This window comes from Doryrhamphus excisus, chromosome 17, assembly GCF_030265055.1.
Source record: "Doryrhamphus excisus isolate RoL2022-K1 chromosome 17, RoL_Dexc_1.0, whole genome shotgun sequence".
Classification (NCBI taxonomy): domain Eukaryota; kingdom Metazoa; phylum Chordata; class Actinopteri; order Syngnathiformes; family Syngnathidae; genus Doryrhamphus; species Doryrhamphus excisus.
In genome coordinates this window covers 17,031,023-17,053,407 of record NC_080482.1, presented here as the reverse complement: position 1 = coordinate 17,053,407, position 22,385 = coordinate 17,031,023, and the positions used below count along the sequence as shown (strand labels likewise).

At 40.8% G+C, this 22,385-nt stretch overlaps 2 protein-coding genes across 8 annotated transcripts in view; one reads left to right on the top strand and one right to left on the bottom strand.

The window, feature by feature from the left end:
* zp3d.2 (zona pellucida glycoprotein 3d tandem duplicate 2) overlaps positions 1-22,385 on the bottom strand; it is a 30,241-nt gene that overhangs the window by 1,940 nt on the left and 5,916 nt on the right. For 2 of the 6 annotated variants that reach the window (XM_058053380.1, XM_058053379.1), the window contains exon 10: positions 9,065-9,165. In XM_058053380.1, coding sequence (XP_057909363.1) covers positions 9,065-9,165 — 101 coding nt within the window. Of the gene's footprint in view, positions 1-6,402; positions 6,865-9,050; positions 9,166-22,385 lie in introns of those variants that run through there. The other 4 variants (XM_058053381.1, XR_009119924.1, XR_009119925.1 and 1 more) reach the window with 4 other exon arrangements.
* On the top strand, positions 313-21,570 carry fli1rs (Fli-1 proto-oncogene, ETS transcription factor-related sequence). Of its 2 annotated transcripts, none has more exons than XM_058053383.1 (9): positions 313-462; positions 10,999-11,195; positions 11,389-11,555; positions 14,393-14,596; positions 16,194-16,283; positions 17,441-17,509; positions 17,912-17,971; positions 19,679-19,726; positions 20,611-21,570. In XM_058053383.1, the coding sequence occupies exons 1-9, from the start codon at positions 364-366 to the stop codon at positions 21,132-21,134; spliced, it is 1,458 nt and encodes a 485-aa protein (XP_057909366.1). In that variant the 5' UTR covers positions 313-363; the 3' UTR covers positions 21,135-21,570. The 2 variants fall into 2 exon arrangements, with proteins under 2 accessions (XP_057909366.1, XP_057909367.1); XM_058053384.1 differs by lacking the exon at positions 313-462 and adding an exon at positions 562-914.

Below are 22,385 nucleotides of genomic sequence, written 5' to 3'. Positions count from 1 at the left end.
TATAACATTTTTCCTCCTAATGTTAGACATTTTTGTCACACCAATTCAACTTCATCCTCCTAAAATAACATTTTATTTTATTTTATTTATTTATTATTTAATTTTATTTTAATTTTATTTTTTTTAGATCGGATGCTGCAATTCACAAGGCGAACCTGCAACTGTTTGCTAAATAAACAACTCAACTAAAAACCTGCTGCAGGTTCAACGCCTTTTGTGGCAGAGGATGACTTCACTTCCCAATTGAGAGAGAGAGAGAGAGAGAGAGAGAGAGAGAGAGAGAGAAGTTGTCATCCGGTTATGGTCTGAGAAAAAAAAAAGTGTAACTCCAATGGTTTGCGCCATCTATGCACCTTCCTCCGCATGAATCCAAGCGAGCCGAGGGCGCCAATTATTTGCGTGAAAAAGGAGTTCAATGAGCGACAAAGCGAGGCTGCCGCCGCAATGGACTGCACCATAAAGGTGAGTAAGACCTGGAGGACTTTCCAGGCGTCCACCCACACCCGCTCGCTGCGTCTGGCGGGTGAGAGAGTCCCCGCTCTTTCCTTCTTCTACAAAATTTCCTCTTCCTTCCCGTTGGTGGTTGTATGTCGGCTGTAGAATAACACAACTTAACCGCCGCATCTTTGCACTCTGATAACGCAGGCCGAAAAGCCGCGCGCTAATTAGCGTCAGCTGGGTGGAAAAAAGCGCGCTTTTGAGGGATTTATTTTATTTATCCATTGATTTATTTCAACGTTTGCGCTAATTATGAGACGTCCGCCCGCACTTTTACCAAGGAACTAAACTCCACACTTTGGGGACTTTTGGAGGATTTATGAACGACATTCATCCTGCTATGTAAGCTTGTGCGCACACAGAGCAGGTGTCCCTGAAGGCACCATGGACTGGAGGACCCAAAACCCACAGAACTGGTACCTCCCTCGTTTTTAGCAATTTTTAAAAAATGTTTTCATATTATTTTCAGTTGTGAGAAACGACCAAAAACCTTCATATTTGACATTTATATTTAAATGATGCATTTCATTTTCAGGCCGTTGCAAAACAGCCGAAGAAAAAAAAGGCCTCGGTAGATTGAGGAAGTTATATTTGTGTTATTTTCAGCCCTTTTCTTGTGTGATAAATGAAATGAAAATTAAAAGTATCAGAAAATTATCAGGATTTCAACCAACTTTGAGGTAAAATGGCGGCCAAAGCTCCTTTCATTTATCCAAGAGGCCTTCCTGTATGAAAATGGTGTCCATGCACATTCTTTGCTGATGAAAACACAATAGACCCCTCAAAGTTTTCTCCGAGTGTATGCTGATTGTGTGTGTGTGTGTGTGTGTGTGTGAGGTTATTTTAAGTGTAATTTATAGCTGCAAACGGGAGCGCTTGTCAGGTGTCGTTATCTCAACTCTGCAGGCTTCCTGTCTCAAACCTCAGACTTTCCGCACATATTTCCGCTGGTCCTGGACCACCAGAGAGCCGAGAGAAACAATCGAGCGCCAAACAAATAAAAAGTGCATCGAAGTTGACGAGACCTGGTCTCAAACCACCACCATTTGGACAGGCCTCGACGATGTTTGCTAAATCAGCTCCGGTCGACTTTTGCTTCCGCTTTTTTTGGGCCTCAGACGAGCTCGAACTTTGCACAACTTCATGTCTGCTGGCTTCTTTACTGCAGGCTGATCGCCTTCCGAAATCTCCTGGCTGCCACAAAACACAACTTTGATAGCATATCTTGCAGCCATTATTCCAAATCTTTTTCAAGTCTTGTTTTTTTAAATCATAAACTTCATATTCGGAAGGCCCACAATATCAAAGTGGACATCATTTTTTATACTTTTTATATTTTATATAAAATATATATTTTTTATATTGTATATATGAAAACAAAATATAATAGAACATATGGAAAATATATAAAAACATACCATTTTGGAAGAAAAAAATGTTGTAATATGAGAAAAGAAGATATCAGAAAAATGACGTTAGTAAAATGTTCTTAGTACAAAACTTCTTATTATAAAATATCAAAGTGGCCATCATTTTATTTATTTTTTATATTTTATATAAAATATATATATTATATATATATATATATAAAATATATATTATAGAAAATATATAAAATTTTTGGAAGAAAAAAAGTTGTAATATGAGAAAAGAAGATATCAGAAAAATGACGTTAGTAAAATGTTAGTAAAAAGTACAAAACTTATATATTATTTACTTACTTATTATAAAATATCAAAGTGGCCATCATTTTATTTATTTTTTATATTTTTTTAAAATATATTTGATATAAAATATATATATTTTATATATTAATATATATATATATATATATTATAGAAAATATATAAAAATATACAATTTTTGGAAGAAAAAAAAGTAAAATGAAAAAAGAAGATATCAGAAAAATGACACCAAAAAACAACTTTAATATCTCACAGTGATTATTGAAAATCGCTGTGAAATATAAATAATAAACTTCATATTATGAAGGCCCGCCGGGCCCTGATCTTCCTAAACCTCTCAGAAAAACCACAAAACAGCTAAGAAACGATTCAGTCACGATAAGGTGGAGTAGATTTCATATTGCTTAAACACGGTGTTAAAACATGCTAAAAACAGCAGATTATATCAAGGAAAATTAATATCCATAAAGTAGGAATAACTTTCAAAAGGCCATACTTGTGTTTGGTTAAGTTTACATAAAAAAGAATGTCCAAGTAATCACAAATAAACCCTTTCTTTTTTTCTGAAAATAATAAATACCAATGTAACCACAACAAAACAAACTATGCCGTTATTGGTGGTATGGGTACGGATTAGGACCCAGCCCAAATTCAAACCCACTTTATCATACAGGGCTCTACATTAAAACCAAAAATAACTTGCCCATGGGGAATCCTTAAGGTGAGAACTACTTGCCCCAACTTGCCCCATGTAAAATGAAAAGACTACCATAATGATATCATGTCATTTTTGTGGCATCACATGAGAATCTGAAATAAAGATGAAATGATGATCATTTCTTGTGGTTGTTTTCCTACATAGATCATGACCTTGCATGGAAATCTGGATTGGCAAGAGACTTCTAGGCACTTTGCCTTTTAGAAATCAGCACTTGGTATTGGATCTAATGGGTGGTGTTTCATTGTGACCACTTCAAATTGTCACAGCAATGTGATTCACTCACCTGTGCCATCATTTGATTTGCTAACCGCTAATAAAATACTTGTTTAGGAGGCACTGCTTCATCACTTTTTGCTCTTTTCCTTCACAAGTTGTTGAAGAATTAGACCATGTTGGCAGGGACGCCATGATAGATGTTTTCCTAGTCAAACCATCGCTCATTGGTTCATCGCCAACAAGAACCATTCAGGGTGTGGGTAAAACTCGGACCGCGGTCTAAATAAAGGATTCTGATTGGTCCATTTCTAGATTTGCAAGGATTGGTTTGCAAATTAGCACCGGAATTACGCAGTCTGTGTTTTACCAACACCCAACAAGAACCGCTTTTAAAAAAACTCTTGGCAGTATTTAAGTCAAACAACAATTAATCACATACCAAAGTACTTGTTGATTAATTGGATAATTAATTGTTGCAGCGCTACGTTCTACCGTTCAACCACAATGAAATGACGAGTAATGGTTTTATTGCATTTGAACATGCATCAGATTCCAATTGAGTGCATCCCATAATCAGTTCCCAGTTCCACATGTCCAAAAGGAGTAGGAAGAAGCAAAGCTTATTAAATCCTACCCCTCCATCTAGTACTTTTACAATCACTAACTCTTACATTTGTTCACTTCCTGCTTTCTATAATACAGTTTAAGGTTTTGGTGTTTTTTTTTTTAATAATGTACCTCGTAGCAAAGTACTGGGTGATATGATCATCCAATGCCATAATGTGTACCATAGTGCGTGTCAATATAGTGATATATATAGCACATCATGACTGGTTCAAGACTCTTCATCCTTGGATTTAGCAAACATCAACTGCTTGTATTGTTTCTTGAATTGGCTCATCGTTGTGCATTGTTTGATTTCCTTACTCAATCCATTCCATAGTTTGATTCCACATACTGAAATGCTATGGCTAGCATAACGTAGTCCTAGCATAGAAGTGTTTCAAATGTACTTCTTCCCTGAGATCATATTTCTCCTCTCTTGTAGAGAAGTATTGGATGACATTTTTAGCTCATTGCTTATTTTTAGCCTTATGCATTATTTGAGCTGTTTGAAGATGAACTATATCAGCAAGTTGAAGTATTTGTCATTTTACAAATAAGGAGTTAGTATGTTCTCTGTAGGCGGCATTATGAATTATCCTTACTGACCTTTTTTGCAGTACATTTAGCCAGTGAAGATTGCTTTTATAGTTATGATCCCATATTTCCACACAATAAGTAAGATATGGTAGAACCAGAGAGCAATAAAGAGTGTGGAGTGATTTCTGATTGACAACAAATTTTGAAATATTTCTGTCCACATTATGTTGTATATTTGTAATATGAGGTTTCCAGCTCATATTTTCATCTATTGTGATCCCCAGAAATGTATTTATTTGTATTTGCTGGTGCGTGTCCTTTCTGCTGTTAGCAAACATGTGAACTTCTTCTTTCGTCTTTTTCCGGATTATGGAGTCGCCACAGCAGCGGTATGAAAATGTTTGGGCACCCATGGTATTTTTCAACATTCTGCTTTATGAATGACTGGTTGTTGGGGTCAGCCATTTCAGTTAAATATATCATATAGCAGACAAACACGGTGATGAATGAGAAGTGGAATAAAGTTTCTAGGATTTCCAGAAAGTGTGTAATAATTATTTCAACAAAAGTAGGCGGGTGTCAAATGACCTGAAAGCAAAGATTGTTCAACATCATGGTTTAGGGGAAGGATACAAAAAGCTAGCTCAGAGATGTCCGCTGTCAGGTTCCACTCTGAGGAACATCGTGAGGACATGGAAGACCAAAGGTACAGTTCTAGTTATAACGAGAACTTAGAACTATAACTACATAAGCAGAGGTGAAGGATGGTGAGAACAGTCAAACTCAACCCACAGACCACCTCCAAAGACCTACAACATGATCTGTCCATGCTTGGAAACCATCAAACCGGACTCAACTGGAGATGTTTTGGAAAGAGGAATAGTGAAAAATACCTTCAACCACAATCTAGAACCTCATTGGAAGCTATAGGAAGCATTTATTTATAATAAATATTCATGATATTTTTATGTTGGGGTGCACTAATTTATGCACATGCCTACTTTTGTTTAAATAATTATTACACACTTTCTGGAAATCCTAGAAACTTCTAGTCTATCACTGTGTTTGTCTGCTATATGATATATTTAGGGCTGCACGGTGGTCGAGTGGTTAGCGCCCTGACCTCACAGCTAGGAGACTGGGGTTCAATTCCACCCTCGGCCATCTCTGTGTGGAGTTTTGTGTGGGTTTTCTCCGGGTACTCCGGTTTCCTCCCACATTCCAAAAACATGCTAGGTTAATTGGCCACTCCAAATTGTCCATAGGTATGAATGTGAGTGTGAATGGTTGTTTGTCTATATGTGCCCTGTGATTGGCTGGCCACCAGTCCAGGGTGTACCCCGCCTCTCGCCCCAAGACAGCTAGGATAGGCTCCAGCACCCCCGCGAGCCTCGTGAGGAAAAGCGGTAGAAAATGAATGAATGAATGAATGAATCTTGAAAATGATCAGGGGTGCCCAAATCAATCAATCATCAATCTCTTGTGTTTGATTATCAGAAACAAAGGGATATTCCTTTGCGGGTCCAAAGTTTGCCCCCCCCCCCCCCCCCTCCAAAAAATGGCACCATCAAGAAACAAGAAGTGTTGAAGCTGCATAGGCAAGGCTATTAAAGCACACAGCGCGGTCGTACGTATATATGGCTAAAGATAAATAATGTTGTCATTTGTATGTTTATTACTGCATGCCAGCCCTTCCTGTCCTTTCTCTGCAATGTGGGGGCAGTCGCAGAATCGTCTTGCGAGGCCGTTGGGGCCCAACTGGGAGTTTTACCGCCGACTGGCACGTATTGAGCATTGAAAACAAAATAGAACATCCCAGACGTACGTAAGCATGCGTGTGATTACGCCTCAAAAGCTGTAAAGAGTTAGGCAATACGGCACGATGATGCAACGCTGCTGACTCTCACAACAAAATTCAAGGCTGGAAATCTTGCGCTCGACGGTGCGGCCCCGTGCAGCTGGAGTCGCAGTTTGAGTGCCAGCTTGACTGGCCGTTTTTAACGAAAGCCTGTGCAGCAAAGGAGGAAGTCAGCCGTGGCAGTAGCGCTAATATTGGGCTAGGTTCGTGCATGCAGAGAAGGCGCGCACCGCTTGCGGTTGACAGAGAGAGAGAGCGAGCGAGAGAGCGAGCGAGAGAGCGAGAGAGCGAGAGAGAGAGACCGTCGGCAAGCTGCACTTCTATCCACAAAATATACAACATCTTCTTCTCTTGAGAATACGACGTCTGCAGGACTAAATACAATTGGAAGCAATGTGATTCCACTGATTGGATTTACTTGCCCCAATTTGGGTTTAACTTGCCCCAGGCCATCGGTACATCGTTATTGTCCAGCCCTCCATAAGTCGCACTGGAGTATAAGTCACATATTTTGCAGGTAATTTATTTTCCAAACTACTTGACCAAAACAGACATTACGTCCTCTTGGAAGTCAAGATCTACCAATAAAAGACTAGAGAACAGGCTGAATAGGTGTAAGATATGCTAACACAATGCTAATTCAGCTACACAAAAAATAAAAATAAACATGAACACAAAATGGAACATAAACACTTTTTTCATGTATAAGTCGCTCTGGAGTATAAGTGGCAGGACCAGCCAACCTAGGAAAAAAAGTGCGACTTATATTCTGGAAAATACGGTATATGCCACTCACTGGCTGACTGAAGTCGACATAAGCGGTTGTCGACATAACCGCTGTTCGCACTTTATTTGCGGCTGACATAGTTTTCCTCCAATTGTGCATATTTTGGTTTGGATTTTTGTGTTTTCGTATGATAATATTATGATATTTCGTATGACATTTTCAATGGCTAAATATAGCAATAACAAGGACATTGTACAGTAGAACATGTACAGTACAGTGGAACATTGCTTAGCATCGCTAATCTGTTCCCCAAGGTCCGACTCTAACCACAATGAATGCTAACCAAAGACATTTTTCCCATAAAAAATCAAATTCATCCATCCCAGAAAGCTTTTTATAAAATGTTTATAATTTTAGCATGATAGTTTTACGCGCAGAAAACAATTCCAAATACATATAAATTATGAATGAACGAGATAAGTGAAGATTTAAGTTAATTTATCTTGAAGACGTGATGCTTGGCGATGATGTGGCAGCGACATCGACATCGACATCGACATCGACCGCCACCACCTTTCTGTTTTGACACAAGTTGTCTCTGGAATTCGGTTGTGTTTCTCGCCTCAATACCGGAACCTGGTGCTTCTCAACTAGCGGGTCGGGACCCCCTCGGAGGGGGCCCAGGGACCTGCCAACGTGTACAAATGTATGTGTGGCAGCGTTTTGATAAAGAAGGTGAGAAACACTACTGAATTCAAGAAATAACTCATGGCAAAACAGGAAGGTGGTGTCTTTGGGAAGAGTCACGTATTCAATGAAGGTAAAACCCGAAATGTTTATTTAACCCCTTCCATCCTTCCATCCCTCATGTACGTATATGTACGTATGTAGAATTGCTTTATACAAGTACAACTATAATTGTCAACTGCTGATGACATCATAGAATAGCGACATAACTTCCTGTTCCGCTTGCTAATAGGATGCTAACAAGGAAGGACGTTTTCTGATGTCAAAAATATATTAACAACACGGTTGGACTCATGCCGTGTATTAACTCATTCAATACCAAACATGATATTTCTATGTTGGTTTAGCAGAGATTTTAGCATAAAGTTTAGTTCCAAATATGAAAATGGTAAAAACATCTTGGTGCTATATTCCTAATTAAACTATTATTTTGATGCAAAACAACCTAAAGTGTATAAGTTATGCCTGAAATACTATATTATATTTTGTTACAAAAATATGTTTTTTTCCCCCCTTTTTTGTTTGTTTTGATATTTTCCTGAAACTTACCTAGATGTCAAAAGGTAGAAACTATTTTTTTTCCTGATGAAAGATGCAATCCTAATCTTTCTTTTGGTAGGTCCCACGTTGAAATAGCAACAAAATACGATATTCTTTGTGCCTTGAAATATTATTCTAAATTGTCTAAAATGGCCGCTACTGAGGGGGATACAAGCAACTAGCGACTTTTTCTGGCGTCGTTATTGTTGTAGTTTTCTGATATTTGGGGACTTAAAAGTGAAAGCACAAATTCAATTGCAGTTTCTGTTCTCACTCAGCAGCCGTGGGTGCTGCTGAGACGGCCGCCCCGCCCCGCCCCGCCCCCAAAGCAGCTTCCATGGCACGCTGAGAGCATAGCGTAGCCTCGTGTGTCCATGAATCATCTTGCCGTGTTTTACAGAGCGGGATCTAAAACGTAAATGTTTGCTAATCTTCATGAAATGAAATGATGATTGACTGAATGATGAATGATTTAAATGACGCGTGGCAGGAGAACAATTTGTGATCAATAAACAAGTCGTCGTAACTACAAGATAAGAGGTGGAGGATGAAGGCGAGTGCGGGCTGACAGAGATCAAATATTACAATAAATGTTATTTTTATAAAGTAATGGCCAATAGCTTTTTTACCTTCGATCATATGCAGCTATTATGCAAATTAGCCCATGGCGTTGGCAACACTCACGACAGCACACGCGCCATATGTACGCTAGACGGGGAATGTACACAAACCGAGGCAAAATTGCAGTATAAAATTTTGACACTAACCAAAAAACGGGCAAATCTAACGAGGTCGGACGCTAACCGAGGTTCCACTGTATATACAAAAACTTGACTAGATTTCTGGAAATCCTGGGACGATGATAATTAATTCATAACACATCCTGGCCTTAACATATTTCCATGTGCATGCGTGTGTGTAATACTCACCTCGCACAGGCAGGAAGAGGGTTCACTCTGTGCACAGGTTTCAGCACGTTGGCGTATTTGTTCCATAGAGTGAGCCCTTTTGTCCGTCATACGGTCGCTGTCTCCATATCGGGTGGCGGGACCAGTAGCGTACACACAGAGTGCAGAAGAGTAGAGAACATAGTAGAAATTCAATTAGTAAATATGTATTTTTCTCATTGTACTTTTATTAATGTTAAAATCTTGTCTTGGGTCAGATGACCCATTTGGATCTCAAATTGTACGTCAAGCACATATGGCAACGTCAACCTAAGTAGGCATTTTTTAATAGTACTACTACTACTACTACTACTACTAATATGGGGAAATATGTGGTAATAACTATAAAAGCAATCTTCACTGGCTAAATGTACTGCAAAAAAGGTCAGTAAGGATAATTCATAATGCCGCCTACAGAGAACATACTAACTCCTTATTTGTAAAATGACAAATACTTCAACTTGCTGATATAGTTCATCTTCAAACAGCTAAAATAATGCATAAGGCTAAAAATAAGCAATTAGCTAAAAATGTCATCCAATACTTAGAAATAGAAATATGATCTCAGGGAAGTACTTTGGTACGAGGTACATTATTAAAAAACAAAAAAAAACAAAAAAAACCTTAAACTGTATTATGGAAAGCAGGAAGTGAACAAATGTAAGAGTTAGTGATTGTAAAAGTACCAGATGGACGGGTAGGATTTAATAAGCTTTGCTTCTTCCTACTCCTTTTGGACATGTGGAACTGGGAACTGATTATGGGATGCACTCAATTGGAATCTGATGCATGTTCAAATGAAATTAAACCATTACCATTACCATTAGCATTACCATTAGCATTAATAATAATAATACTACAGTGGGCTGTTGCTCAACAGATGGGTTGGCGACAGAAGCGGGACTGACTTCAGCGGGTTCCAATGTTTCAATATTTGGTCTTAACAAGCTAGTTTAAAAGGCTAGGCTACAATACAACTGAAGACACAGGACCGTCCTCCAGGCCCATGCCCCCCCCCCCCCCCCCCCCCACGTCTGTTGACCACAGGCCGGTGTTGTTTTGCAAATTTAAAAATGACCCACATCTTTTAAAACCATCCCCCGCCCCACCCCACAGCACTTCCTGTCCCTGTGCCTGAGCCCAAAGGTTCTGCTGCATATGGCAGCCGGGCTTCCTGTAGGCCGCTGAGAAAGCACATCGCTGACGTACGAGGCCTGAAGACAATGCTGGGCTCCTCTAAACAAACACGCACTCTCAGACTCCTCACATCTTTGCTGCAAGCCGCAACGGCAGCAGCAGCGCCATCTTGGGTTTTTGACTTTAGAAATCTGTGTTGAAAGCGCCGAAGACAGGAAGAAGGACTTGTGACTCCATGTGACTCCGCCCCCACCCTACTATCACAAAAACTCGAACATTTCAGATGCTTTTTAAGATGTGTCCTTTCTGTCCTGATCTGCTCTTTTTTATTATAATATTATAATACTATAATATAATATAATATATTATAACATAATATATATTATATTATATAATATTTTATAATATTAATTTTAAGATTATATTTAATTTAAGAGGCATATTATAAGGTTTCATTTTAAGTGTCCGTGATGTTTTGTGGGGGTCTAACTGTAACTTAAATACTCTGATCTAATAACGAGGTGTTCAATGGAATTATTACCATACCAAGTCCATAAAGCTACTCATAATACTTCATATTGAGTTATTGCCATCTTTTGTAGTACAAAGAACTACAGGCATAATTTCTTCCCCGACCCAGAGCTAGTTGGAGATCCTCGCGGTAATTTGCTGTTGTAGCACCGGCCACTAGCGGTTGAGACGAGGGTTAATTGAAGCGAGGCGCTTAATTGGAGCGTTTGGGGTGAAGCCGTCCTGACCGCCGCAGCTGTGTTCCACAGGAAGCGCTTTCTGTGGTGAGTGAGGACCAGCCCATCTACGAGACGTCCTACACGGCGGCCATGCACATCAAGGCGGAGATGACGTCGCCGGGTGGCTACAGCCACGCGTCCGCCAAGCAGAGCCCGGAGCCGGCCGAGCCCGACTGGGTGTCCGCGCAAAACCCTGGCAAGAGAGGCGAGCACGTCAACGGAACCAAGTGAGTCAGGGATCAGTCCAAAGGGGATCAGTCTGTGGGTTTTTCCACACAACGCAACTGTAATGATTTGTCAGTGTAAGTTTCCTGGATTACCTTTGGGGTCTTAAGTCACCAGGATGCGTCCATACCTGCATGGACCGGGTATCAGGTGCGGAACATGCCATAAGCCCTATAAGTCCTCCCTGTGTTCCAGCCACGAGTCCCCGGTCGACTGCAGCGTCACTAAACGCTCCAGACACATGAGCAATGACGGCGTCCCAATGGCGTACCAGCCCTCGTACACGGAGCCCCGTGTCAGTCCTCAGAATGTGACCTCACCCAGCAGTACCACCGAGGAGAAGCGGGTCATCGTTCCGGCAGGTGAGCTAACCACCCGATCCTTGTCCCCAGAATACAATTTGCAAAGTATTAAAATAACTAACTTATATTCTGGACTCTGGACTTGGGAAGTCACTACAACTAGACCATAGCAGAAAGAACACACCTGAGAGGCAGAATGGGCTCAATTAAGGTAGCAAGCAGTTAGCAAGTTCACCAAACTCCCGATCTCATTCCACATCACTGTTGTTGTCACACGAATGATACGATACTATGTGGTACTGATAAAACGCCACTAGGTAGGCAGTACCACCGAGGAGAAGCGGGTCATCGTTCCGGCAGCTGAGCTAACCACCCAATCGTTACCCCCAGGTCTTCGTCCCCAGAATACAATTTGCAACCACAATGCCAAAGTGCTAAAATAACTAACCTATATTCTGGACTCTGGACTTGGGAAGTCACTACAACTAGACCATAGCAGAAAGAACACACCTGAGAGGCAGAATGGGCTCAATTAAGGTAGCAAGCAGTTAGCAAGTTCACCAAACTCCCAATCTCATTCCACATCACTGTTGTTGTCACAAGCCTAGAAATGTCTTGGATTATGGTCTCTGGTACATTGGATTCTGTATTAATAAAGATGTGGACCAATGATACGATACTATCTGGTACCGATAAAACGCCACTAGGTAGGCAGTACCACCGAGGAGAAGCGGGTCATCGTTCCAGCAGGTGAGCTAACCACCCAATCCTTTTCCCCAGAATACAATTTGCAACCACAACATGCTAAAATAACTAACTTATATTCTGGACTCTGGATTCTGGATTGTGGAAGTCACTACAACTAGACCATAGCAGAAAGAACACACCTGAGAGGCAGAATGGGCTCAATTAAGGTAGCAAGCAGTTAGCAAGTTCACCAAACTCCCGATCTCATTCCACATCACTGTTGTTGTCACACGAATGATACGATACTATGTGGTACTGATAAAACGCCACTAGGTAGGCAGTACCACCGAGGAGAAGCGGGTCATCGTTCCGGCAGCTGAGCTAACCACCCAATCCTTGTCCCCAGAATACAATTTGCAAAGTGTTAAAATAACTAACTTATATTCTGGACTCTGGATTCTGGACGTCACTACAACTAGACCATAGCAGAAAGAACACACCTGAGAGGCAGAATGGGCTCATTTAAGGTAGCAAGCAGTTAGCAAGTTCACCAAACTCCCAATCTCATTCCACATCACTGTTGTTGTCACAGGCCTAGAGATGTCTTGGATTATGGTCTCTGGTACATTGGATTCTGTATTAATAAAGATGTGGACCAATGATACGATACTATCTGGTACCGATAAAACGCCACTAGGTGACAAGTCTGAAATTCAAGTCTCTGTGGAATTTAACGAGAGCGAGTCAGTGATTGTTGTGTTCTCGTACGTGGATATCGCCTCGCATAGAAGTGTGTGCTAACAGAGAACCATTAAGACGTTAGGGTGTCTGCTGAGACCTACAATCCAGTCTACTATTACGGGCAACAAAAGGTGCGCCCATTGTTTTGCTCCTGGAAATGAGTCTCCCCCTTCCTGAATCGGTACACGGACTCGTCATCTTTCCGGGCATGGTGATGGCTTTTAAGATATGAAATGTTACTCGAACTCGGGCTATTGTGTATCAGCGGATTGTGGCGTTAAAAGAAACCTGGCGGCTACTTTTGTGCCTTCGTTCTACGCCTGCTGTACCATTTACAGCAGCAGAGGGCACGCTCAGCTTTTAGGGATTCTTACACTTTTCCCACTGAGGCCATATACTAAAAAATGAAAGGATGCTGAGAAGTTAGATACATTTCAAGTCAAAATTGCATCTCAGCTTTGTGATAACAGATGAAAAAGACACTTTTGTGCTATATTTTTATTTTCCAATATTTCTGCTTTCTTTATAAATAAATCTTTATAAATGTAAGACGTCTTCAGCAAGCTAAGTTAAAAAACATTTGTTTTGTCTTTTTCTGATATGACCTCAAAATAGATTTTTTTCTTTCCTTTTTCAGGTCTAAGCTACCAAAAAGAATATTTCTTCATATTATGAGTTTATTCTCACAAAATTGTGACTTTTTTCCATGTTAAAATACCACTTTTTTGTCTTATCTAGACTTTTTAAAAGTTACAGCTGCCCCCCCCGATTTCTATGCCCCCCTTCAACTTTGTTCTTGTAAATTTCCATATCATATTTGTGACTATATTACCTGAATAGTTTGTCTTTATTCTAACATTATTACTTTTTTGGCAACCTAATTTCCAAAAAGTACAACTTTATTCCAAATTGTTTTTCTTTACTATTTCAATGTTATGCTATTAAAAGGACATTTCGCCTTCAAAATATTACGTTATTCTCTGAAAATGACTATTTTTTTTCTATCGACTTAATTCTTGTAAAATTCTATCCATCCATTTTGTGTCCCACTTATCTTCATTAGGGATCTTGTTACATTTTTTGGCAACCTAATTTCCAAAAAGTACAACTTTATTCCAAATTGTTTTTCTTTACTATTTCAATGTTATGCTACTAAAAGGACATTTCCCCCTCAAAATATTACATTTTTTCCCCTTTTCTATTGACTTAAATTCTTGTAAAATTCTATCCATTTTGTGTCCCACTTATCCTCACTAGGGATCTTGTTAAATTGTCTTTTTAAATAAACTGTTAAAGTAATTTAATTGATGTATTTGAAATTATTAATGTATTCATTTTTGACCTTTTTATGAGTTTATTTATTCTTGCTATTTTTCATATTCTGGTATTTCTGGCTTAGAAGAACATTTGACTGAAGAAGAGTATGCTGGACTTCAGCATAATCGATCATTTCAAATGACATGTGTCAGATCCCGAGGTTTGGACCCAAGACCACGTGCGTCAGTGGCTAGACTGGGCCATCAAGGAGTACGTCCTGGAGGAAGTGGACGTCATGCTCTTCCAAGCACTGGACGGCAAGGCCCTGTGCAAGATGACCAAAGAGGACATGATGCACCTCACGTCCGCCTACAACGCAGACATCCTGCTCTCGCACCTCAATTACCTCCGGCAGAGTAAGGCGACGCCCATCTCTTCTTGCATGTTTTAAGTCTGACCATGAAAAACGGAAAACTACTCAGGCTTTTTTCTCAAGTTGGTCGACTGATCTGTTGTGGTCCTTGAACACACACACAGTTTCTCAACCTTCTACACTCCTGATCAGAATTTAAGACCAGTTGAAAAATGCAAGAATGTACTTTTTGTTGGATCTGAAGGAGGTTCCAAGTAGAGCTTCTAAAATATTTCTCAGTATGCATTGTAAACAAAAATGTTAAAAAAAGGAGTCAGTAATAAGTTGAGTCAGTTTGGGTATGCTTGATGCCCGTGGTTCCAGGAGGCGAGTGGGAATGTGGATCCAGGTGGTGAAAAAGGCTTATCAGAGGGCATCGACTGTCTGGAACTGACGGCCATTTTTGTGAACTTCCCTTGCCATCCATCCCCAAATGTTCTCCATTGGATTTAGATGAGGGGAACACGCAGGGTGGTCCAAAAGAGTGATCTTAGTCCACTGGAAGAAGTCCTTTGTGCACCTAGCAAGACAGCCTCAAGTCCCAAAAGTGTTAAGGCAGTCCCATGGTGTCCCTACATCATGCCATGTGTGTGTTTGCCTTTAGACATGAGTATATTAGTTCAAATGCTAACATGCTAAGAGTTAGCATGTTAGCGTGGTCCTGATGAAAAAGCCAATCATTACCACACAGACAAGGGCCTTGGAGATGTTGCAGGGATGCCCCCTACAACATAGCCAGCTGCTGTTTGACGCCCCTGCACTACCTGAAACGCAATTGTTCTTTCTTCCACCTTTCAATGTCCCATGTCTGGAAGAAGTCCTTTGTGCACCTAGCAAGACAGCCTCAAGTCCCAAAAGTGTTAAGGCAGTCCAATAGTGTCCGTACATCATGCCATGTGTGAAATTGCCTTTAGACATGAGTAAATTAGTTAAAATGCTAACATGCTAAGAGTTAGCATGTTAGCATGCTAATGCAGCGTTGTCCTGATGAAAAAGCCAATCATTACCACACAGACGAGGGCCTTGAGATGTTGCAGGGATGCCCCCTACAACATAGCCAGCTGCTGTTTGACGCCCCTGCACTACCTGAAACGCCATTGTTCTTTCTTCCACCTTTCAATGTCCCATGTTTGGTGTTCTCCTGGAAATCCCAAAAGTGGCACCAGAAACAACCTTCACTTGGGCCGAGGATGGTACCGTCTTGACGGACAGCCAATGGGATCCTACGGCTCAGGGCCGGTGACATTTTTTTGGGTCTTCCACTTGGACTTTTTTTTGCTCCTTAACCCTCAGGATCTTTGAAAAAGTTTCAAGCCTTGCTTAGCAGCTCAACAATCCCACTGCGTTCCAAGAGAGAAAGCTTCTTCGCCTTTGCCATCAAGAGATCGTGACACTAAATCACAATGACGTTTCTTTGTCTCACTCCCATTTCTTCTTTTTGCATCTTGAAGCTCTACTGGGAACCTCCTCAAGATACAAAAGTGGAAAATGTACATTCCGGCAATTTCCTTCTCTTCGTCTGGATTCTGCATGTTTTGCTTGTTAGCTTCTGTTGCTAGTGAACCATCAGCAGAACTGGCTCACATCCGTCTTTCTTCCAGGTAGCCCTACGTTCTCGTACACCACCACTCCATCCAACAACACGCCACCGCCAGCCCCGCCCCCACAGCCTCGACTACAGGTGAAAGCAGGTGAGTGCCAAGGATGACAATCAATGATCTTAAAAAAAATTGACTGCATTAAAATCGCCTCAATCACAACTGCAAGATTTCTATGAATCACTATATATATATATATATATATAATATATACTATATATATATATATATATATAATAACTATACACGTTGTTTCGTTAATATTTCAACTCCATGCTTCTAAAACTGTCCTTTTCCTTGTTAGATGACATTTTCTCATTGACTTTTCCATGTTTTTTTTAATTTTCCAACCATTTTGACATTATGACTTTTCCCAGAATATTTTAAAATATTTCCACAACATAATTTGCCCCAAAATTACAACTTTATTTGCTGTTTTGTTTCATTTTTTTAAATAACATTTAATAATATTTTGACAGGCGGCACGGCGGTCGAGTGGTTAGCGTGCATACCTTACAGCTAGGAGACCAGGGTTCAATTCCACCCTCGGCCATCTCTGTGTGGAGTTTGCATGTTCTCCCCGTGCATGCGTGGGTTTTCTCCGGGTACTCCGGTTTCCTCCCACATTCCAAAAACATGCTAGGTTAATTAGCCACTCCAAATTGTCCATAGGTATGAATGTGAGTGTGAATGGTTGTTCACAGACAAAGCCAATTTCCAGGTTTTCCAGATAGGGTCATAGGGTCTTGAGCTGACCTTCCAAATTGTCAGTTTATCTCCAACCAACAAGAGCGTTTGAATGATGGAGGGTTCTAGAAACAATGTGTAGAGTTCACATCCCCGTTACGAAGTCTCATGAGTCTAAAGGGGTTCCTCGGCACAACACCCGACTCAAAACTGATGAATCCCAAACTCAACAGGCCGTTTCAGACAGGAAGCAGCTGCGCTGGCAGAGGAAGCTGTGTGCAAAGGGGGTATAGGTCGCACTGCTGGGACGCAACTCACAATCTCATGAAGACAGGGGCGGCCGAAACTAAACAATGCTCACCCAAGAAACTACAGGTCATCTCCAGACCCTCCTCCTGCGCGTCCCATTTCTTATCGTGTCAGGGTCTAACGTTTACGGGCTTCCTTCCCGTGGTTGCTTAAATGGCCACTTCAAAAGATGGGTGCTGCTGTTTTACAAGCCCACAAACGTCTGTGGACGAGTTGGCCTTGTGAACGTTCATCTCATTGTCTGTTCTGCACAGAGAGCACTTTTGAGGACATCGGACGCAGGAGCAGCTGGCCCGCCAACAGCATGACGGTCGTACCCAAAGGTAAGAAACCACAACTTCCTTGTCAACAGTTATTTGGATTTCTACTAGATCAGTGATTTTCAACCTCTGTCCCGCGGCACACTAGTGTACCTTGAGAAACCGTCAGGCGTGCCGTGAGGAATTATCCAATATCACTTTTTATAATTAACATTTATTAATCATCATTTGCAGATATGATGTCAATAGCCATGAATATATGAGAGTGCTTTTATTGGTCTGTTGCGTTGGTATGTGATGTTTTGGGGCTTTCTTGTTGTGACTTCAACTGTTATGCCTAGACCCAGTCAAAGGTGATGGGCCGATATATCGGCCGGCCGATGTATCGGTCGATCCTTAATTTCTATGATAAATGCCAAAAAAAACAAACTCTCAACTCGTGTGTGTGTGTGTGTGTCTTGGTAGGTTCCTCCATGGAGCACCAACACAGCAGAGTGACAGAACCTGCTTCAAGAATTGTCCAAGGTGACGGATGCCACAAAAAACATCTTTAAATATACGGAAAACAACATCAAAACAAAAAGTGCATAATTAGCATAAGTGCTAATTAGATAATGCTACTTGAACAAAGAAGATAGTGGACCCTACGCAAGCACTATTGGAATGCATACAAAAACACACATTTTGACAAATGCTGCATTCAGTAGCGGTTCTAGCTATGGGCCTAGAATCGGCAGTTGGCCACGGCGCCATTCTGCAGGGGACGCCGTGGAGGGGGAAAGAAAAAAAACTATTTACTAATTCTCGGCACTCACCAAACACTCATACTCGTGATACTCGCCAGCTTAAATGTGATCATACGTCCAGTACATGATTGGGCGCTGGGGCTCAGCCTTCAGCTTAATTGTAAGATTTCAAAAATCGTACTTTGAAAAAAACTGTAAAAAAAAATTCTTTTAATTAATTTTTTTTTACAAAATTTAAAAAAATTTAATTTTTTTTTAAAACATTTTTAAAAATTTAAAAAAAAATAAAAAAATAAAAAATATGAGTGGACATGCGTTGGTTTAGCCTTGGCTCCTATTTGGGTGGTAGTAGGAGATGATGATATGATTAAAAATGCTGTTCATTTGTCTCAACAAAGACATGCAAAAGACCCTAATTGACCCCAAAAGACCCTAACCCTAACCCAAAGCCATCAGGTGCACAATTTAGAAAGTAGAGTAGTAAGGGTCCAAAGATAAAAAGATATTCAATAAGGTACTCAAATATCCAAATTCTCCATAGGTATGAATGTGAGTGTGAATGGTTGTTTGTCTATATGTGCCCTGTGATTGGTTGGCCACCAGTCCAGGGTGTACCCCGCCTCTCGCCCCAAGACAGCTGGGATAGGCTCCAGCACCCCCACGACCCTTATGAGGATAAGCGGTAGAAAATGAATGAATGAATGAATATCTATGGGCGATTTCACTTAACACCTGTAGGGGGCGCCTATGAGCCAAAACATATGATGTGGTGTCCAAAGTGGCTGGCAGAACATTCTAGCAATATCATGTAATAAAACTAAAAAAAATATTTTAAAAAAAAAGAGCGCATTGGGGGGAAAAAAAGTAAAAATTCAAATGGCAAAAAAACAGCAGTAATTTGACAAGAAAAAGAAAAACATTTGTAATCTCATGAGAAAAAATCATCATCTTATTATTGAGAGAATAATATCAAAAGAGGAATAAATTTCTGAGCATAAAGTTCAAATATAAAGAAGCCATAATATTAAGAAAAACAAACAAAATAAATACAGTCGTCATTTTTTTTGAAAATTATGTCGTGAATTATGTCGTTTTTTAGACAAAAAAGACAAGAACAAAGTCCCAATAAACTCTTGTGACAATATTGTTAAATTTAAATGTTATTTTTAAAAGGAGTTATGAGAAGCAAAACAAAATCAAGTTCAATTTTTTTGAAATAGTTTGCAGAAGTCATAAAATTGTGAGAAGGTTATGAAGATTAATCAAGAAGACATATGAAATATTTGGAATAATAAACAGTAAAAATAGGGAAACCATAATTAGCTTTTTAAACATTAATCACAAAGCTGAGATACAGGTTTTTTTTTTTTAATCCAACCATTTTCCGCTTATCCTCATTTGGGTCATTTTTGTTTTTTTCATATAGAAAAAGTTTGTTTTGAGTAACATGTGTAACATGTTTTTCTTGTTGTCATGTTTTTTCCAGACCCCTATCAGACATTAGGGCCCATAAGCAGCCGCCTAGCAAACCCAGGTAGGACTCTAACGGCAAATAAGTGGGTGACACAAGTCAAATGAGACCTTGGCACCGTCTGTGTTGCCAAGAAAAGTTGGTACAAGCTGCCTGACCTCAGTGCCCAAAGGCCCGTGGGTAGGTGTTAGGTTGCATTATGACTTTTCTAGCCACACAGTGAAAAGGTCCCATTTGTTTGGCAAAACCAAACAAGCTATCATGCTAGCTTAGCCTAACTGCTGAGGAAAAACTAAATGATCAAACTTTCAGATCCCTTGCCTTGACTGACTGATAGAGGTTGGTTGGTTCCAGACCCGACTGCGATAAGTGAATTTCCACCAAATAGTATTCAATATTAATAAATGGACAAAAATGTATACTATTTTATTTTTTTTTTTACAACAAAAATTAATAAAAATAAACATGATTTTATTTTTCGGACGAGTGACTAGGATATGAAGTCAAGGATTCAGGGCAAAAACAGTGGCCGGTCTTACCATGATTATTACATTTATTACTGTTTGATGTTATTGTTGTGAGGTAAATATCTATAAAATAATAAAAGCCTGTCATTTGTGATTAAGTCTGGTGCCTGTTAGTAGTGACACCTAGTGGCCAGGGTGTTATTACTGCATTTGTCTTTCAGTAGGTCTTTTTTCTACCTGAATATGGTAATGGTAATGGTTTAATTTCATTTGAACATGCATCAGATTCCAATTGAGTGCATCCCATAATCAGTTTCCCAGTTCCACATGTCCAAAAGGAGTAGGAAGAAGCAAGCTTATTAAATCCTACCCCTCCATCTGGTACTTTTACAACCACTAACTCTTACATTTGTTCACTTCCTGTTTGTCCAAGGGTGGACAATTGCAATGCTAACATGCAATGTTGCTGCATAATGTCAGGTTCAGGCCAGATCCAGCTGTGGCAGTTCCTGCTGGAGCTGCTGTCTGACAGCAACAACGCCGGCATCATCACCTGGGAGGGCACCAACGGCGAATTCAAGATGACCGACCCGGACGAGGTGGCCAAGCGCTGGGGCGAGCGGAAGAGCAAACCCAACATGAACTACGACAAGCTGAGCCGCGCGCTGCGTTACTACTACGACAAGAACATCATGACCAAGGTGCACGGCAAGCGCTACGCCTACAAGTTCGACTTCCAGGGCATCTCACAGACGCACCAGAATCACGCGTCCGAGGGCGGCATCGTCAAGTACCAGACTGAGATGTCCTACATGCAGCCCTACCACAGCCACCAGCCCAAAATGAACTTCATGGGGGGCCACCCTGCGCCCATGCCCGTCTCCCCCGGCAACTTTTTCGGCCCTCCGTCCACATACTGGAACTCACCCAGCAGCCCCATCTACCCTGGGGCGGCCATGACCAGACATCCCGCCACCCACTCCCACCTGAGCTCGTACTACTGAGCACACACACGGCAGCAGAAGGGGCGGGGCCAAGGCATGCCCATTTAGAGCTCATCAGGGGCGCGCCCGAGATGAGTACCTGAAATTAGGGTGATGATGCTGTGGTGTGGTCTGATTATACAGGGCATTACGATGCAGTGACGGACACGGAGGACCGTGTGACGTGACGACGCACGGGAACGCTTTGGCACAGTGTACTCTTCCTGGAATATTAGGAATATTAGGAATATAGTGATGACACATTGTATTTACTGTATCCATTTCTTACGGAAACCACCTTTCCATTGTTTTTTAAGTACCTCGTTTGATGTAAAAACAAGTACGGTTTTCAGGAGAAGAAACTTATGAACGACTCACATCTGTAAAACAAATTGTACAGAATCTCCGTCATGTAGCAACATTTATTCACAATGTAAAGTTAATAAATGTTTCTTGTACCGAACCACCGACTTTGATTGACATTATTCGGTTGCAGGCGGCACGGCGGACGAGTGGTTAGCGCGCAGACCTCACAGCTAGGAGACCAGGGTTCAATTCCACCCTGGAGTGTGCATGTTCTCCCCGTGCATGCGTGGGTTTTCTCCGGGTACTCCGGTTTCCTCCCACATTCCAAAAACATGCTAGGTTAATTAGCCACTCCAAATTGTCCATAGGTATGAATGTGAGTGTGAATGGTTGTTTGTCTATATGCGCCCTGGGATTGGCTGGCCACCAGTCCAGGGTGGACCCCGCCTCTTGCCTGAAGACAGCTGGGATAGGCTCCAGCACCCCCGCGACCCTCGTGAGGAAAAGCGGTAGAAAATGAATGAATGAATGATTTATTCTAAATTATTTGTGCAATTTACTGTTTACACTGTACATTGTTGTTCATATTTCATGTCATCTATTCTCCACATTATTATTATTATTATTATTATTATACGGGAGCCAGGCAACAACATTTTGTTGGCAATTTCACTGCTGCGTTATTGTGCAACGACAATCTATCTATCCATCCATCTATCTATCTAGACATGGGCATGAGGAACATACAGTAGGCTAGAAGAATATTAGAGAACACAGCCATAACACCACACATAGCTAAAAGACTATCAGCAAATGTAGTAAAAGGATTATTAACAAATGTAGCTTGAGGACGATCGGCAAACAGAATATCAGTAAACAAAGCTAAAAGAATATAAACGAATGTAGCTTGGAGAATATCAGCAAACATAGCCAAAACAGTAAGAGTAAATGTCGCTACAAGACCAT

Bases quoted from the DNA above. Each gene is read 5' to 3' on its own strand.
- fli1rs (XM_058053383.1), top strand. From the start codon at position 364: ATGAATCCAAGCGAGCCGAGGGCGCCAATTATTTGCGTGAAAAAGGAG. The intron at 463-10,998 runs GTGAGTAAGACC...TGTGTTCCACAG, and splicing joins CAATGGACTGCACCATAAAG to GAAGCGCTTTCTGTGGTGAG. The intron at 17,972-19,678 runs GTGACGGATGCC...TGTTTTTTCCAG, and splicing joins TGCTTCAAGAATTGTCCAAG to ACCCCTATCAGACATTAGGG.